The 20,176-nt window shown below is 39.4% G+C and overlaps 1 protein-coding gene across 11 annotated transcripts in view; it reads left to right on the top strand.

Annotated features, from left to right (window-relative positions):
• Positions 1-20,176, top strand: part of LOC306993671 (A-kinase anchoring protein 13) — an 88,779-nt gene that overhangs the window by 26,584 nt on the left and 42,019 nt on the right. For all 11 annotated transcript variants that reach the window (XM_079603647.1, XM_079603651.1, XM_079603653.1 and 8 more), the window contains exons 4-8: positions 832-1,140; positions 5,557-5,740; positions 9,146-9,332; positions 9,655-11,977; positions 13,028-13,101. In XM_079603647.1, coding sequence (XP_079459773.1) covers positions 832-1,140; positions 5,557-5,740; positions 9,146-9,332; positions 9,655-11,977; positions 13,028-13,101 — 3,077 coding nt within the window. The remainder of the gene's footprint in view (positions 1-831; positions 1,141-5,556; positions 5,741-9,145; positions 9,333-9,654; positions 11,978-13,027; positions 13,102-20,176) is intronic.

Genomic DNA, 20,176 nt, shown 5'->3' on the forward strand with positions numbered 1-20,176 from the left:
AACAAATGTGGTGCTGGTGAGTGTGAACAGGGTTTTTTTGGCAGTGACAGAAATGTCGCTCGCACATAAACACTGCCCTCGTGATGCGTGTTGTTACAGTGACATCTCATAACTGTCATGAAACAAGACAGGCCTCCTGGCAGCTCTCATAGTGAAGTTTTAATTGTTTATGAATGTTGCTTTTAAAGTTTGTCACCTCTGACTGGCTGTTTCCCTCTTGGAAATGGAAATGAGTAGTGTTAATGCAGGAACATTTCTCAGTAATTATATCCATCTCCGCTCAACCATGGGCACTTAGTCTCCTTTTCGTCTGTTGATATGTGGCTGCCAAAATATTAAGCAAGATCTTTTTTTTTTTTAAATCAGTCTGAAGATGATTTACAGGAGACCTCCCTGTCTGATATAAGATAAATAGCTGTTTGAATTTTGTCATGAGTTAGTTTAGTCATAAATGATTTATTGCTGACAAAGTCATGGAGATTTTAGTGGGTGGTATAAATATTTTTCATAGTCTGTAAACTGCACCAAGAATATTTTAACTGGAATTTAAATTTTCATACATTTTAAAAGTGCGTCATGGTTTGAGTTGTGGCCTAGCAGTGTCATTGAGTCATGGTGCTCGTTCTAGCAAGTTCAAATCCGGCTTCCATTGCTCCCTAATTCTCCACCCATCCCATCCATCCATCCCATCACCTTCATCCATCCATCACTTCCATCCCATCCCATCCATCCCTTCCATCCCATCACTTCCAACCATGTTACACTATTCAACTTAAGTTTAACCGGTGTAATATATTTCTGTTTAATGTTGTTCTTTTTCTCTCATAATAGCTCATGATCGCAGCGAATCAGTGCGTGTCATGCTGTGCCAGGCCAGACCTGGGGGCTCAGTGGACCCTGTGGCCGAGGAATGCTTCCAGTTTGTGCACGACCTCGCCCTGGACATGGCCCAGTTCCTGGTGAACGCGGTTGGAAAGACTGAGGGAGCGTTACTTCTGGACGAGTGTCAGATCCCCCTGAAGGAGTGTGAAAGGTTGGATGACACTCTGGCTCTTGCCCTTAGACATCTGCCTCTACCGGTAGGCTGGAGCGTGCTGGGCACAAACTTGGACACGGGCACTTGCACAGGCTTGGAAATCGGTGAGTAAAACATAGAGAGCTGTAGTAGGCAGCGTCCTAAATGTCATGAAACCACTATTGGTCATTGTTTTGGTATGCACTGCTTAGGTAGCAGCACATATATGGCATGGAAGACTCGACTCACAATTGATTCCAATAGAGATGGGCATTAGCATGTATGTTGCAAAGCTTATCATTGCTGTTCAACATTGAATGCAATACAAGTTTATTTAAAATCATCAATTTTATCATCTCTTTCGCTGTCCTGGTTTAATTTTCTCACCAAGCTAGTCATATTGCATTCTGGGATTGTCTTCTCTGCATAGGATGCATGCTGCCCTAAGTTATGTCTCAATCAGCTCCTTAGTTCAGTAATTAGGGCACTGATCAGTAAATCAGCCATTTTAAGGGCTGTCTCAGTTGCAAAATCATTCCAGTGCACTGAAACATTCGCTCCCTAAAAAGTCCCACAATGCACTGTGAAAATCAGGGAGCTTCAACGCTCACTATGTTCCCTTCTGAAACACGAAACATAAATCATGCGAGCCAGCTCAATACACATGACACATGATATAGATGTTAAAAAAAAAGTTTCTTGAAAATGACTGCTTATGACTTGACTTGACTTTTTTAGCAAGGAGGCAGCTAGAATAGTTTTTTTTTCTTTGACATAATTTACAGTATTAAATAAAATGTTGTTAAACTCTGTATAGTGAAGTTTCGATGCTTAGACCATGGGCACTGTGCCTTCACAGAAGGCCTTCAGTACAGCCATGACCCAGTTTTATTTATTTGTATTATTATTTTTTAAGTTATGTGTTGGTTCAGAATGTTAGTCCATGTTAGCCTTATTCTCCTCCTACTTGTACTCATATCATGTCAGGAACGCTATGTCAGATAATCTAAAAGCAAACATTCCCGCCCTAATAAAGTGCTCTTTTTGGCACGGAGCATTTACACAGCCTATTAAGTCAGGCTGTGGACTCATTTCGGGGCTGACAGAAGATGCATGTGATAAATGGCAGGAACTCTGGTTGTCACTGGCTTAGATTTGTTTCATGTGGATTTGGCAGAAAAGTTCTTGTTAAATGAGCTTCCTGTGTTCTTCCTGCTCTCTGCTACCCATAGCTTTGTGAATAATATTCGGCCAGTGGATCTGCACACTTCTCAAAGAACTGGCCCATGGTTCCACTGACTTAATCAAACTGTTACCAACCTACACAAAAGCAAACATTGCGCATCACAGTCTCTGATTACACAATGTTCAAAAGTTGGGGATCAGTGGGATTTTTTTTCTTCAGAATTTAATACTTTTATTCAAATGCATTAAAATAATCAAGTGACAGTAAAACATTTATTAAAAATTATTTAAAAAATATATTTATCAAAAAATTCTGGAAAAAGTACCATATTTTTCTTGAGCAATTTCTGATCACATGACATTAAACAGAAGTAATGGTCGCTTTTGCTATCACATGAATTAATTACATTTTAAAATGTATTATAATAAACTTTTTATTTTTTTATTGTAATAATATTTCACAAAATGATTGCTTTTTTTTTTGGCTGCTCCCCCTACAGACCATAAGTAACTTTGCAACTACATGTCAACTTATTCTACTAACCTGAACCTAACAATCTACAACAGCCTATTATTACTCTGAGAGTTAGTTGACATGCAAAGTTACTTATAGTTAGTCGAATGTCTAAAGTGGACCATCAAAATAAAATGTAACCATGGTTTTTACTATGTTAATGATTAAATAAGTGCAGCCTTGGTAAAAGATTTTGTTTAAAAAGTTGATCAACCTGAACCTTTTGAGCGGTATGTTTGTGTCACTGGCTGTCAACCATACAGGAACTAAAAGAGGAAATGAAAATAAACTTTCTGTATGGATAATCAACCTGAACAAAGCTAAACAAAAGATTGATAATATATCAGACGAATGCTCAAAGCTGATGCAGTCATAAACTACCAAACGCCTTTGCTTGTCCAGTCATGGTGGAAGTTTTTTTTGCATGGCCACGTATCCTCCTTAGCAGTGATCCACTGGGCAGAAATATGAGCCTGTGTATATTAAGTGTGCTTGAATGAGTGTGTGAATCCGGCCGATGCGTGGATCCAAACAATTGCACAGCGAGGAATCATTCATCAGGGCAGCTGACGCGACAGCAGATTCCCGGCTCTCATGTGACTCCAGCTTGTCCTCTAAATTAGGCACAGTCTGGTTCCATGTAGGAGGTGTTAGTGTGGGCGTGGTGAGACCTGGACAGTAGGCAGCTGGAGATAAGGGCCAACAAAGGCTAAACAGGCTCTGTTATGTCATAATAAGCACAAGCTTATCTCTTATAAACAGCCTTGGTCTTAAATAACTAATTCAATAAAACATCTGAAAGCTCAAGCACATATGCAAGCAAAGTTTAGCTCCCTGAGCAAAAAGGGAGAAGACAATAGCGGAGTTTATCTGGTACCTAAACACATGTTGGCTACATTTTGTATTTCCTGCATATTTAGATTAAGTTGCCGTGGACATTAGATTTATGCCGTATTAAACGAATGAATGTTTCAGAAAAAAAAAAACGAATTCCTGGAGTTGACCTGTCTGTTGAGGGAGATGGCGAGATGTGTAATGACTCCCCAAGCTCTGGCATTTGTTGCAGCTGGCACTGGGCACCTGGACCGGCCCTGAAACCAGAGCTACCCATGGGCATCTTGCCCAGTGCATCAGTGGGCATGTACTGCCAGCAGTCGTTCATAAGTGAAACTAAGCATGTTATATAAAACATAAAAACCCAGTAAGCTAATAAAGACTTTTTTCCACTGTGTAAGATAGCAACTGGGAATTTGCTGGTATTCAGACACGTTGCATGGCACATATTAGATGATATTTATGGAAAATGAGACTTGGATTCTCCCTTAAAGGGATAGTTCACTCAATTCTTTGGCATTGTTCATGTTGTTCCAAACCCGCATGACGTTCGTTCTTCTGTGGAACACAATAGAAGATATTCAAGATGCTTTTCTTTATACAATGAAAGTCAGGGCAAACCAAAACTACATTGGACTCCGTTGACTTTCATTGTATGTACAAAAAAACACTTATATCACTTATATAACACTTATAAAACACAAAATATCATCTTTAGGGTTCCGTAGAAGAAATAAATGCAAACTGGTTTGGAACGACATGAGGGAGCATTTATGATGACTAAATTTTGGGTGGGTGGTATATGTAAATATTTTTCAATGGTCATTTGATTTTGTCTGGAATTTGAATTGTATATACTTTAACAGTGCTTCATAGTCTCAGGCGTTTTGGGGGCCTGAAAACTCTTCCGTTTTTTGTACATTGTTGTCATGTAAATGTACCCTGAGTTGTGACCTAGTGCTCATGCTAGCAACACAAGGTCTAATCCGACTTGCAAAGTTTAAAGTTTTTAAAAGAACACTGTTTATTAAATGCCAAGAAACATAACAAGCTTTGCACATTAGCTTTGTACTTTATTTATTTTTAATTTTTTTGCTTGCTTGTTAATTTGTGAAAATCACAAAGAAAAATCTTGTGTGAGATAGGTCTGGAATGACATGAGGGTGAGTAAAGGATTTCTCTTTAAGATGGGGAAGTTAAACTTCTCCTATTGATTTTCATTTTCATTTCCAAAAACATGCAAATATCCTGTGTATGGTTATAATACTACAGTTAAATAAAACACTATGGTAACGCCAGTGTTTTGAGGCTTGGGGACGACAATATTAACGTAGCACTAGGATACAAGTTAGTTGACACCAGTATTTTCAAAATAATGTCATGTCCACTCTTGTGTCTCCAATCAGACTGTGGAGTGATCCTGATCTGCTGTTCTTTCCAGTGCCACATTACACTTCACCACAGCTTCTTTTTTTGTGTGTGCTCGGGGCTTCAAATTAGTTGTTGGTTCCTCAGTGGGCCGATTAAACGAGGGCAGTCTCATTCTCAGCCTCTCATTAACCAGCAAGAACAATCCTTCCTCTGTCTCTGTTATTTCACAGAGAGCCTCATTCAAGCTCCCTGAACTTTTTAAAACAGCACTCTGTAATCTGTCTTTATGATAAACGCCTTCAAATACGATTGCTTATTTCACTCAGGACCCCTCTCTGGCGGGTTTTTTGTCATTATTGTAAATGATCTATTAAAATGATGTTTGCACAAGTTTGTCAGGACATTCTGTTGACAGAGGTCGAGGGAATTGTGGGGGTGGGTCTTGTTTGAGGGCTTTGCCGGCTCTCATTGGTTCTGAAGTTGCAGGGGGTGGGGCTCATAGCTTTGAAGGCCCAATGAAGTAGTGAGTGTGGCGTTTTCCTGAAGATGCAATATCAGAAATGTGCATTAGATAATAGTGTGTTTTTTAAAGGACAAGGAAGGAGATTGAGTTGGACTCTGTTTTCCTCTCCTGTAGAACCTGGGCCACAAGACACACTTTTGCACTTTGCTGCGAAGCGCGGACTACGCAAAGTAGCACTCTTTCTCCTCCAGCAACCCGGAGGAAGAGAGGCTCTCCGACTTCCCAACAAACAGGGTCGTACGCCGGCCAGGGTCGCACAGAAGAAAGGCCACTCACAGCTCCAGAAGCTGCTCACAGAGTAAGTGTGCAAGACATTTATTTCCTTAACCTGTATTTTTAGCTCATTATAGTTACATTTTTGACTTCAAGGGCCCTCTCCATTGTCAAAGACAATATTCGAAGGCTTCCAAAGATATTCCTAATATGTCTGCTATAATGACAGAGCTGCTCATTTTTGAATGTATTATTCACAGGAATGCCAATGTAATAGAATGATTAAACAATTAATATAATTAAATTCCATAATCCCAACTAAATGTTCTTCATGGTTACTTTAATTTATTTTTTTATTTTTTTACGAATTAATGTACTTTCCAAGTTTGTTATTACAGGGAATTCATTATTTTTATTTTCAATTTATTATTCTACTTGATAAAACATTATAGAGCTTGATGTATATAATTCATCATGTATGTATATAACAGTGTTAATAATACCCCCCCCTCAATTTATATATATATATATATATATATATATATATATATATATATATATATATATATATATATATATATATAATGTATATTAAAATAGAAAACTATTATTTGAAATTGTAATACAATTTCACAATAACTGTTTAATCTGTATTTTTGATCAAAATAAATGCAAGCTTAATGAGCATAATATAGTTATTTTTAAAAACATTAAAATAGTAATGTTTCCAAACTGTTGACCAGTGCTGTCGTGTATGTATGTATGTATGCATGTATGTATATATATATATATATATATATTACATTTGATGCTGTTAAATGCAAGCAGCTGAGTTTATCAAACAAACAGAAAATAGTGTTTAGTGGATGTTGTGACCTTTGAAATGCCTTAAACAAATACAGCTTTATCTCAAATATAAAAAGTTGAGGCGTAAAGGTGAAGTTTGCAAAAATAACTGTTTTTCAAATGGGTGTCCCAAACACACTCCCACTCTTATATTGGTCAGAAAAACTGATCCGTTGAGCTGGTTTGGTTTCTCAAACAGACAAAGAGAGCAATGTTGTACGGAGTCTAATAGATTTATATTATTGAAGCAATGACTTTATCATGAAAATGAGGTGAGATTTAGTGTTGTGTTCTGAAGAAAGGAGGATGTTGAAATGTGGGGGAGATAAGAGCAAAGCACAAGGACAGGCCATGTGGCTCTGAGCTCTTTGTAAACAGTTAAAGCCACATAAGCTTTCTCACTCTTTTTAAAGCAAGCAAACTACAACAGAAACTGGATTCAAACCAACAAGATCCTGTCTGCAGATTTACTCAGTAAAGTACAGTAGCATTACCTGTGTGTGTGTGTGTAACAGAGACGTTTACTCGGATCAGCTTCCCTGAGCCAGTGCTCTTCACAGTCTATGGCTAGCAAGCCTGTGTGGTACCGGTTCCTTACAGTATGTTCCCCAACTTGACTATTCTGAAACAGGGCACCAAGGCAAAGTCTAAAGGATAGAGGAGAGACCAGACTCAGAGCTAGCGTGCATGTGATCCCTGGATTCAAGAGTCTGTTATAGGAGGCTGTTAAGTGCTCTGGTTTAGTGCCTCATTTAAAGCAAGTGTACTGAACCACAGTGCACTCTTAGACATTGCCACAAATCTTTCCATCAAAGATCATGGTATTTCTTTGGTGGTTTCTATAAGATATTTTGATGTGCTTTTCTCATAGCTTTCTTTGAAGTCTGAATTGTAAACTTAATCATGTTATTATATGAATATATAGGGTAACGTGGGGGAACGTTATTAAAATTAGGGGCCGCTAAGACGACACAGTATAATGTGCCCCCCCCCCCCCCCCATAACTTTTGTCAACTATAACACCTTTAGATGTAAGTTTAGCATGTACAGGATGATGATGAATCAGGCAATGTGTTATTATAGGAAATAAATAGAAACATTAGCTAATTTAAAGGGGTAAGGTGGGGCCCCGGGGGCATCTTACCCAATGTTACCTTAATATATTTTTATACACATTGTGATCTTTGTAAAATACATTGTAGTACTTACCTGTTTATGATTGCACCTTTAAAGAGTACAAGGTATTATGCATGATCAACTCTCAATTTCATGCGTTATCATGTTTAATAAAGGAAAATATAATAGTCAATTGTACACTTAAATAACTGTAACCACAGTTACTATACTTACTATAGTAACTTACTATTATACTATGAAGTGTATAAAATGGCATTTTGAATACTTTAAAATTCATAATATTTTTCTTTATATATCTAAATATTATCTCATGATCAGAAACATTGATTAATTTGCTCATTTCAAATTGCAACTAAAAACACATCTGTTTAAAACTGCTTATCATATTTGATCACATGCTCTGCCTCTCTCACTTGTTCTTTTTCTTATTTTTATCTTATACTAGTTTTGAATGTTTTATGTATCTTTGTACGGTGTCCTTGAGTGCCGAGAAAGGCGCCTTGAAATAAAATGTATTATTATTATTATTATGATGTTACCAATTTAACTGAATCGATTAGTCTATAAATATAACAATGACTTGGTGGTAGAAGGGAAACAGCACTTCATTCATTCATTCATTCATTCATTCATTCATTCATTCATTCATTCATTCATTCATTCATTCATTCATTCATTCATTCATTCATTCATTCATTCATTCATTCATTCATTCATTCATTCATTCATTCATCCAGCTCTCTGCTTAAGAGTTCAGCCTTTCATAACATCTGCCATTTGGCTAATGCTCAGTCTGCCTAAAATATTCCTCTCAGGTCCACAAGACCTTAAGAGCTTCTCCTTTTCACTCTGCACTCTTTAGTTTCCTGTGAGTGATGTCACAGGGTTGCTATGGGTACCCTTTTGGACCTTAGATACAGAGCAGATGAAAACAGTCCCTGTTGTTACCCATGTGTCAGGGCCCTCGGGACAATCTGAGCCACTCGCATGCACAAAAACACTAACAGTTGCACATTTTCTCTTTTGAAAGCTCGTAGCTTTGTGGGTCATCTTTTCTTTGTCGATAATAGACTGACATATACGTAAGATTCAGCTGTGTACCCACTTTAAGTCCATTTACAGCTTGTTTGACATGTTAAAACTGCCACCAGGAATTTCACTTTTTTTCAACGTAATTACTCTGTTTTTCCTCTCCCCATGCATAAAAGAAAAAGCAGAACAGGTTTTTACTAGTGAGAATGAGTTTGTTTTTTCATATCTTTGTCTAAAGAAACAATTCAATTCTTGTTGCCCGAGCACACTGAAGCATTATGACAGATGTAAACCTGTTTCAAGTTCAATGTTTAAATGAGTGATCTTTCACACTTGGCGTTCTGTGTTCAATGGGTAACCACAATCAGTATTGTGTATTACTTCCTATCCTCTGTAGGTGTGCTGGGTGTGGCCTTGCTGATTCGATGCCTCGAGACTGGGTGTTCTCAAAGTTTGCTATGTTTGTGTTGGGCAGGGTTGACAACTTGCCTGAGTTGGAGACAAAAACGTCCAAGTGGTGTTACCCAGAAGGCAGAGTTCTGCAACACCACCCCAAGCTAAAAACTTACACCCTGACGCTGGAGGATGTGCCAGGGCGTCTCCCACCTAGCCCTCAATGTGATGTGGAGGAACTCCAACGCCTCATTCAGTCACATCAGAAGGTGAGTCAGTGATTTGAGAGTCCTCCGTGGCAGTAGGTGTGTCTTATTTCCTTGCTCTGCCCCTTTAAGATCACAGTGATATTTCCAGCTGGGTATGATCAGCAGGGTTTGTTTGCTTTTGTGCTAAAACTCTGCAGGAGGTAGCTATCTGTGACTAAAGGAAGTGACTAAATGCAGATCACAGACTAAACCGTCTCTCTCGCTCTCTGTGCACGCACCCTAGCTCGCTTTCTCTGGATGAATGTTTAATGTCAGTTTTAATGAGGACTGTATAAGGCATTCTGCTTTATTTAATAGCTATTTTTTAACTTTGTTTATTCAGGAAGATCCTCTGACACAGCATAAGCCAGCACTGCTGATTCTTAACAGAGACTTAAGTGATAGCACAGAGACTGCTGACTCGCTGGAGCCTGAGCATCAGGAACCCAACTATGAACAAGAAGAAACCTGCCAATCACTTTTGAACAGCTCTGCCATTGAGGATGGATTGTGTCTTCGTCAAAATGGCACTGGAGATCATGTCCAATCGCAGGACTTGGAGGTGGAGCCTGAACTGCCAGCTGTAGGGGATACTGGGAAGGCTTCAGATAAGGTTGACTGTTCGCAGCGGCGGGTAGAAAGCGATTCTGTGACTTTCAGTGCCCCTTCCTGTGGAAATCAGCGGGAGGAAGCTGATATAGAGCTCTGCGTAATCAGTGCCAAGCAGGGGGCTGCTTCACAGTCTGATAAAGGGAACCAAGAAGAACAGGAGACTTGCCAGAGGAGTTCAGAGACTGAAACAGACTATAACGCTCAATCTGGCAACCTTGAGTCCCAAGTCATGGGCCACGCACAATCTCAGGGTCTCCTCCCCACGGAAACTAGTCAGCCTTTACAAAGAGAGGAGGAGAGCGAGGGGAGTACAGATCTTAGTTGGCGAGGGGACTTACCAGAGGAAAGGGAAGGGGAGACGAGTAGCAGCCAGGAAATAGGCTTAATCTCTTCAGCACTTTCTTCCCGTGATCCAGAGGAACACGGTCAGCGCGACGACGAGATTGAATCCAAGCTGCCTACAAAATGCTCAATGAGAACAGATGAAGCTAAACTGGCTTTAATCCAGGTAAATTCAGAGGTTACCTCGTCTGTACGAAACGATGAATCTGTTATTTCTGATGGTGTTGACAAGCCACATGGTACCCTAGAGACAGAGACAGGAAATCTCAGCGAACACACCAAAGGCAACACTGAGTCAGTTTCTGGTTTGGTTGCGGATGACGTTAGCATAAAGCAGAACTCCGTATTTAGCATTTTAGAGGGAGATTTGGTATCGTTAAGTCTTCGGCCAAACATGGCACCAGGACCGGTGCATAAAGTTCGACGAGGACTCTCGCCCGTTCCTGAGACTTCCTCCTATGAAGGTCCAGCTGTGGATCCCTTGTCTGAGACTACAGAAAGTTTTCAACAGCCACCTCAAGTCATACAATCTTCAGAAAATGCATCAGACTGTCAGGAGATTTCGCTAAATGACTCCGCTTCTGACATTAATGCAATAGCAGAGGTTTCCGATGGCATCACTGTGGAGGTTTCATCTTGCCAGATTGAAGGGTCTCTACCCGATGGAAGCAAAGAGGAGGTAACCCTTAATGAGACTGTACTAGACCCTAAGGAGCTCATTGGAGATCCAGAATCAACTGAGGACATTGTTGTCTCAAAGTCAGATGACAAATCAAAACCTTCTGATGAACCTTCTCTGCCAGTTGACTCCGAAGTCTTTATTGCCAGTGATTTACAACAGGATGCGTCTACAATAGTGTCTTCTGAACATTCTGGAGGTGATATAATTGTAGGAACACTGTTCGGAGAAGAGGCATCTGAAACGTGTGTTCAGCCAGACTCTATGTCCAAACTGGTGGAGCAAATTCCTGAGGAATATTCTGCACTTGCCATAAAAGAAAATCAAATTTGTGAGCCAGGGGAACCATCGGTTCTAATGCCCGCTTTGCAAGGGGAACCAGGATTTAAGGATGTTGCTCCAGAGGAACCTCTACAGGAAAAGGAAATTTCACAGGAAAAACTCAGCGATCTCTCTGATCCATCGGAAATCACACACAATGATTGTGCTGAATCCAATGCACAGTTCCAGGTCCCAGAATCCTCCAAGGAGTGTGCGTACACGCCATCAGAACCTACTGTTGAATGTGTGAATGGCCTAGACCCGTCTTGTGCCTCCCTCCTAACAGAAAGCAAAGACAGGAGATCTTCTGAGAGCCCCTTCGCTGATGGAGTAAATATCTCTGCTGTAATTCCCGATGGGGATGAATGTGTTGACATGGCTACAGAAATGAGTGAGACTACTGTCTCTGGGGACAGCCTGTCCTCTCCCATGGACACCGCTAGTGGTTATGCTCTGGAGAGCTCCTCTATGTCTGACCCACTCAATGCCTCATCCTCAACAGCTGAGCTTACTTCCCCTTTGGATATTAATAGTGGATTGGACCAGGATTTGGAACACACTTCCCCAGTGGATTTAGACAATGATTTGTCTGAGGAACCGCAGCATTCAGACACACCTGACAGCCTGAATGGATTACATCAAGATAGTTTAATGAAGCACACTGAAACCCTTCAGCAGCATTCTGAGGAACTGCATGTGGAACAAATGACAGGTAATGCCTTTTTATTTATCACTCTGCTGATGCTGGTATATATTGTCTTTATTTTAGGGTGTCTGATGCTATTAACTCTATTTTTACCATCGTCCTATGTAACGGTTGTTTGGATTGATCTGGAATTTTTTTGCTGCTTCTAAATGAAGATGGTTTTTAATGCCATTTTAATCAAATTGTTCACAGCTAAAGCTAGTTTAGCTTATTTGTGCTATTTTGAAGCTAATTTAATTTTAGCTTCACTGTTTTCCAACATACTTTTGTCTGTGCATGTGAATACAATGGTGTTTGCCTTTCAGATTATTGTGTATTTTATGTGTATGTATATATGTTTTTGATCTATCAGTGGTTTAGGTTTCCATCCGGAAGGGAAAACCCTTCCTTTTCATTCAGGTAAGCGTGTTAATAGGGAGTGTTTGCAAACAACAATGTGTATTTGCAGCACAATGTATCCTGGCAACCTGGTGATGTCATCTCTGTCTCACATCATAGAATGAAAACAGTTGAAAGATTGTCTTGTGAACTTTTTTTTCACAAAGTGGACGCCCAGCTCTTTTCCACATAGATGAGAATTCAGCATTGTTCTACTAATAGCTCATTACTCTGTGTTATTTATATCACACTCATGGAGCTGCTAATCTCAGTTGTAAAGGAGGAATAAGTCACTTCCTTTTATCAAATGCTATATTACTGTAATAATGTATCTCACGATTTGTTAATTTCCAAGTAAACAAATAAACCTACCTACGCAACTGAAATGTTCAGTCCTCTGACATGAAACAGCAGCAGCAGTTAATGAATGACTTATTGATTTTTGGAAGTTTCAGTTAAAAGTCACATGTGAATTTCCCTGGAACTGTGGGTCTTATTCAAATGAAACATTTTGTTGTTTATACATGAAAAATTAGCCCAATCATCTACAGCAAGTTTCTCAAAATGGCAACGTAATCACTTTTAAAACTTAAAATACAAGTTCTTCATCCTTCTCTCTTCCATATTATTATTATTATTATTATTATTCATGTATTTTGCCTCGATTCCGCCTTACAGATGACGTCACTTTAGCAGAGGATGCGGTGGACGGACACCAAGACTCCTTAGCAGACATAGCGAATTCCAAAGTGGTGAGTATTCTTTGGCTATAAATCCTCAACCTGCAATCCAATAAATAAATCAGTAACATTTAGACCTCTTGGTGTGAGTCACTCAACATTTGCTTCCAGCCACCCTGAATTCTCAGTAGCTAAGAAGTTAGGTAGTAGTTTCCCTAAAGGCTCCACTGACTAGAAATTGAGGGATGTATTTAACCTGACCTTCTGTCGTAAATCTGATTTCTACGCCTGGTTGCTGAAAGTCTTCTGACGCAGCTCTGAGTTGGAACTGCTGAACTGTCCCTCATAAGGTCAAACTGGCAGATATGGGAATGCTGCCACCCTGTAGCTCACACTGTCGTTGTGTGTGCGTGCTGTTCTTTTCTCATGGAGGAAAGATGACATCACCCTGAGGCCTGGACACTTTTTTTCCCAGTTGTGTGTCAGAGGGATGATATCAGTGGCGAGAATACTGAGAGGGTGGAAAGCAAAATGTGATGGCTCATTTACGCAGGCCAGCAAGAGTGATAAAGTGAGATGTCTATCTTCAGTCTTTAAAAGCTGCTGATTAGAAGTATCCTCCTCCATATCGCACAGTTGTTTATTTTGTCATCGTCCTGTGGGAATCCATATTGTTTTGGCAGCTTCCTGTCCCTCCCGATTTGTGAGAATTGATTTGAATTGATCTAAAATGAATGTTGAGGAATCCCTTTCAGAATATTTTTTTTTTCCAGCTGATGAACAATAAAAACCTTGACAGCCAATCAGAATCCACCCGACTTTATAAAGCATTTAAAGTGCCATACGACAAACCTGCAGCACACTTTTATAATAAACAACTTTATCATCCGATGGTGTGTGGATGGTATTGTATAGTTATATTTTATAGTTATCATTCTTGGTGTGAATGGGCCTTAAGGCCGGGACGATTTTGAGCGTCGGTTGACTTAGTTTTTTAAGTGTGTTCTGCACCGTTGTCTCTAATCGGACGCCATTGGGTTTGTTGGACTGTTTTAGCATGTTGAATCGGCATTGGGCCATCTGTGAGTGAGAACTCTGATTTGCTGTTAAGTTTAGCGAATGAGTCAGTGCTAGGGCACGAAAGTGATGAAAGGGGGCAAAGAAGTCATAAAGGCACAGACAGAAGGCTGTTACAATTTTACATCATCTTACCTGAGCATTCAAATACACAAATATTTTCATAATAACATGAGCAGACTGGAATGAAGATTGTGTTTGATATTCAAAATAAGCAAGTGCTGCTTTGTTTACAGTTTGTATATCGGCAGTCCTAGTTTCGGCTTCCCTTTTTGAATGACGATTGATACCTGCTGATATAGACAGCTATTTCCTTACACGCAGGCGCAGAACACACGTGCTAGTTGACAGTCGCCTTTAGTCGTTTTGGTGTGTTCAAGCGCAGCTTTTTGGCCGAGATGCAGCTGAGGAGAGGCAACAACACAGTGTGCTTTCGTTTCCGCTAGTTCTTCGACGTCGGCTTTGTGGCCCGGCCTTTAAGCCAATGGAAACTGAAGCACCTCTTTGCTAGCATGTTGCAGCTAGCATTCTTCTTGTTTTGGTTATAGTGGACTCAAGCATTGGAAATGAAATAATTTTTTCTTGCAAGTGACATTGAGTGACAATATGTTTCCATTCAGTCTGACGAGATTTTTCTCTGTAAACAAATTAATGGAGATTCCAAAGTCTTCATTTTTTACACCATTAGCCTACTTTAGCTGCATTTTCTTCCAGTTGTATTTGAATCAAGGCCCTGTTTGAACTAAAAAGTAAGTTATTGATTGTCTGATAATTTTTTACTCCCTCCTGACCTCTCTTGTCAAGGTAGCTTTTTCTGTCCAGGTTGCCACACTGAAAACAGGCTACTGTGATGGATAAAAAAATAAAAAAATAAATAGTAAACTGTATTTAACTAATCATAATTCTAACATCTAACCTTACTTCTCCTACAGGCCTAACATTCTAACACTTGAACAAAATGTACTTTGAGATGCTGGCTAGACAATGTCAAAAATATAAAAGCCTTAAGCAGTTTCATGACATATTGAGTAATCAAATGAACTTCTAACCTCTTCCATTTTTTTTAATGATTCGAGATCTGAATTTGCTCTGCCAGTAACAGGGAGAAATGGGGGCTTGTTTTGCACAGATTGAACCAATCATATTGAAGGAACATGACCAGGAGTAATAAATCAGGTTAATCTTACTGTTGTATAAAAACCTGATGTATTCTTGTTTTTAAGAGAGATTCTCTGAGAAATGCTTGAACTCTCCCGGCCGTGATTAGAGAATTTAAAGGGCATTTTCTGAAGTCTGTCTGGCTATTATTGTTGCGCAGCAAGTTAACAGATTAGTGAGACACTAAAGACCTTATTCCCGAGTGATAGTGTCAAAAGGGGCGAGACTTCATTCAACTCATTGTGAGACTCTTAGGCGGGGTTAGATTGCAGTCAGGTAACTATAATTCTTAAGCATTCTATGCGGTTAGAATAGCTACTCTTAGGCGTCAACCAATGTGGTGAGTGTAATTAAAAGTTACCTGAGTGTAGTTTTTGCAGGTGTCAGGGACATTTCGTTCAACCTAAGTCAGGTGCATAGGGGGAAAATCTACCACTCTACTTTTACACTTATCTGCCGTCTGGCATGCAGACTTGGACTGCATCATGGGGTCGTGGAACTATATTGTCAACATTTGAAAGAAATTACACTCTGGAACATTCTATCTTAAGAGACTCTTGAGATAAGAGCAGGGGTCACATTCACAGAGCATCCTAACTTTGCGCTAGCATGCTAACTTTGCTCCTGCTTGGCAAGATCACAAGAAGCTAGGTTCTTATTAGCGGTGCTTGCAAAGCAGTGTTAAACTTAGCAAACATTTTTGAGATGAATGGTTTGAATCATGTTTGTAGAGATTTTTGTCATTTTAACTTGTCAAACGTAATGCTTCTGTCAGTTAATTTAAAAAGTCTGATTGGAAATAGGATCTGAGATCACTTCTTTCAGCCTAATCGGTTATGCTAATGCTAACAAATGCTAACAAGTTTTTCCACATCAAATAAGCTCAGCCTTTACATATTTTTTTTACATTTGGGGTTAGTTAATTAATTGGTTTGTCATTGCCCTTGCTTCCAACAGTGGGCATCGTGACATCCAAGTTATTTTGAAGAGGCTGAGGTGATTGTATTTAGCGTTATCGTGTTGTCAGTGCTTTATTTTTTTTTACTTGCACCACTGAATCATTCACTGTAAGACCAGGAAAATGCTTTAGCAGCATAAATATATTCAGGTTTTTTTTTCATGTTGACATTAAACAAATTAACAATGATTTATGATGGATGGATAATGGATAATAAGTGGTTTGGTTGTTTTTAGCTTATCCTGTGGTGTCTAGAGTGCTGTGGCTCCCTCTTGTGTTAGGATGCAATATAACTCCTTCCAGATGTGCATTGAGCTGTCTAGTAGTCTACATATGTGTTAGAGAGAGAAGCAAGGGCAACATACTCAGACTGTGGTCTCAATATGCCACCAGAAGCATGAGGGCTGCCTATTCTCTTTCTTTCTTCGGCTCTTTTCATCTGTCCTTGTGCAGCAGGCCAGATGCATTGTGGGAACCCCTCTAAAGGAGTTCCTTTTTCACTAAACATCTAAACCACACAAGCTGCCCCTGGGAAACAGTTTCTTAGTGCGCACACTCACAAACACGCACGCAAACACAAATCCAGTGTGTAGTGCGTTGGAAAAAGGGACAAGGCTGGCTCTCAAGCTTTGGAATGTGAAGTGTAAGAATGGCGTGATGTTGAAGAAAAGCAAAGGGCTGGTGTTGGTGGAGTGGGAGGGTTGAAGACACCAGTGAGGCTGGTCAGGATCCACACACACTCCTTTGTATTGTTCTCGCTCGATTTCTGTGCTTCTGCTCATTCTTTTCAAGTCTTCCTCTTGTGTGTTCTCTCTTTCCCAGCGTTAGTTCGTCCAAAAAGTCATTTACTCAGTCATTAAAAAGTCATTTACCTTTGTTTTAATTCAAACCCATATGTTGTTTGGAGCACAAAAGGAGACATTTTGGTAATTTCATTGCATTTACAAAACTAAACAAAAGCACACAAATGTCTTGTAAAAATGGTCCATATAATGTGAGCACTATATTCTTCTGAAATCACAAGATGGTTTTATGTGACAAACTGACTAATAATCTGAAGTCATGATGTAACGAAGGTAGCAACAGATCTTTTCTTTCATATTAAAACTTACATCCTGTTGAAACGGATTATCTAGAATAAATAAAAAAAGTAGGATAGGGCTTGGTTCAATTAATTTGTTTCTGATTAGATGGAAACATAATGTATGGATGAAAAGATCAATAACATAAATTTATAAAACAGTTTCCGTTTCATGCTAACTTTTTGTTATGTACTGCTAATCTTTTCCTCCAGTGAGCTGTTCATTATTGTGACTGGATCAAGTCATCGAATTTGAGAATACGAGAAGTGGCTTAGTCAGCTTTATGAACGAATCATCCAGACTAATTTTGTGGATTGGATCAGCTGATTCATTTAAAGATCTGACTCAAAGCAATGATTCTGTCATGAATTTTATATCACTGCTGCTTTCATGACCGTCATTATAATCAGCCAAATTTCAGTATACTATTCACATAAAGCTTATCATATGATTTCAGAAGACTCTTGCACTCAACTATTGCAGACTATTGCACTCAACTCATATGGGCCACTTTTATGGTGTGTTTTTGAAAAGAGAATCCAGGGTATTCTTGCATTTCATTGAACAGACATGAGAATGAGTTGATGACAGAATTTCATATTTTTTTGATCAAGCTATTCCTTTAAATCATAGTTTGTGTTTGATGACTGGTCGTGAAACACGGAGATAACATGCGCCGAGATCCCCACAAAGAGCCCTTGTTTCTTCTGTCCCCTCCTCCACTGGATAATCACATGCACACATGCAAACACACAACACACAGTAAAGACTGAACTGACTGCGTCAGGACAACCTACACAGTTAGCTGAATATCTGTTTCTCTTAAGTACAAGTTAGAACGTCACGCTAAACATGGAATAATGTATGAGACTTTAATTGAAGGTGTTTTATTGTCCTCAAGGTGTGTCTGTCTTGTGTGTTTTTGTATAAAATTATATATACACACACTGTGTCACCCTCGTTATACTTAATGGTGGATGGAAACTCCCAAGCAAAAGTGGAAAAACATTGCAATACGGCATGCATGCATTGGGACAATAACAGGCTTCGTTTGTCATAACGCTACCACCCGTTATGAAGTCCGCGGTCTTTAGCAATGCAATATTTTAATATGCATATATATATATATACATATATACACATGATATATGTATATATATATATATATATATATATATATATACACACACACATGTATATGTATGTACACGTGTGTATATGTATATACCATATATATATATATATATACACATGTATACATATAGTGTCTGTATATACACACATCTACACGTATTATATAAACCAATTTTTTTGTTAGATATGATTAATCTCGATTAATCGATTTGACAGCACTAATTTATTTATATTTAGAAATAGTTTTATTTTTTATTTTATTTTTTAATTTAGTAATTTTATGTGATTTTTGTCATTTTCATTTAGTTATTTATATTTAGCTTTATTTCTCTTTTAGATTTAGTAATATTGGTGCTGTTTCAGATACTTTTCTAATTTTCTTTAAAGCTTTTAAACTTAAGTTTTTCATCTAATATTGTTTTCATGGTTATTTTAGCTTGATTTCATTTAATAGTTCTAGTTAATGATAGCAACTCTTAACCTCTGTATATGCATGTGAACTCTTATCTCTGGTATTTTTGCGCTGAATGAACCCAGGCTTACTTCTGATTCTCCAGAAGCCCTAGTTTCATGCACCGCTTCAATTGCATTAAATTCCCAGTGAATCCCTTCAGACCGCAGTCTGACCTCTCATCATTCTCGCCATTTTGAAAGGGTTTCCATGACTCCAGCTTAGTCGGTTGATGGTTCTATACAGATGCAGTGATCGAGGGTCCCTTGCATCCAGTGCAAAGCTAAATGAGATTTACTACACTTTGCACTTGTTTTAATTGCGAACAGTGTCCAAGAGTGTATTATCTTGTCATGACAACCTTTCTTGATAGTGTTTACTTGGATGGAAAAGCCTTATCTTGCTGGGTGGAGCCTGGGAATCTCGCCCCACTGTTCTCCAAACAGTTTGAAGGATGAAATGTTCCTCTGATCAGTGAATGTGTGTTAACCGATCAGAGTTCCACCACACCATGATGCACATTGGTAAAGATGTGAGGCTTTCTGCTCCGAAAATTGAAAAGGATGAGATGAGAGGCATTGAAGGAGCGAAGGGGGAACGGAAAAGAGCAGCTGCGATTGGGTGAGTCTTAAAAACAACAACAGTGGGAGCAGAAGGAAAGCCAGCAACAGAAAAAGAGAGGGAGTGTGCAGAAGGAAAAAGGAAAGAGGGAGGGGAAAAAAAGTGTGTGAAGAATGGAGGGAGGGAGGGAGGGAGGGAGGGAGGGAGGGAGAGTGAGAACGGGGCTGGTTCATGGTGCAGATGTGCAGAGAATTGCTCAGTTTTCCCAAAGCTTGACTGGGAACTCCACAAGTCTCGGGCTTCATGTTGGAATATAACGGGACTTTCTTCTCCTCCTCCACACTTCACCCTTGGAAAAGATGTACGAGCGACACCGGCGAAGGTACAGCCTGTGCGCAAAGGGCGAGAGGTCCGTGGACGTGGTTTTGATTAAGGTACGAAGCAGAAAACAAGTAGTAGTCGTGTTCAAGTTCTTTTCGAAAGTCTGTTAAAAATCATTGTTGTCTGTACATTTTGCAGATTGTCTTGTTGACAGTTGCGTGCGCCGTCACATTGCATTGATTAGGGTTGGATGGGAGCGTTGTTGAGATGCCAGAGGTCTCGCTCCCGTTGAATCGAAGGGGTGTGCGCGCATGAGAGCTGTGGAGTTTCGCTGCTTGGCTTGGGTGGAGTTCAGTTTTGGATGTGGAACGATGAGGCCTGCTTTCCAAATTCAGGCCACTGTTC

This window comes from Phoxinus phoxinus, assembly GCF_949152265.1.
Source record: "Phoxinus phoxinus genome assembly, chromosome: 25".
NCBI lineage: Eukaryota > Metazoa > Chordata > Actinopteri > Cypriniformes > Leuciscidae > Phoxinus > Phoxinus phoxinus.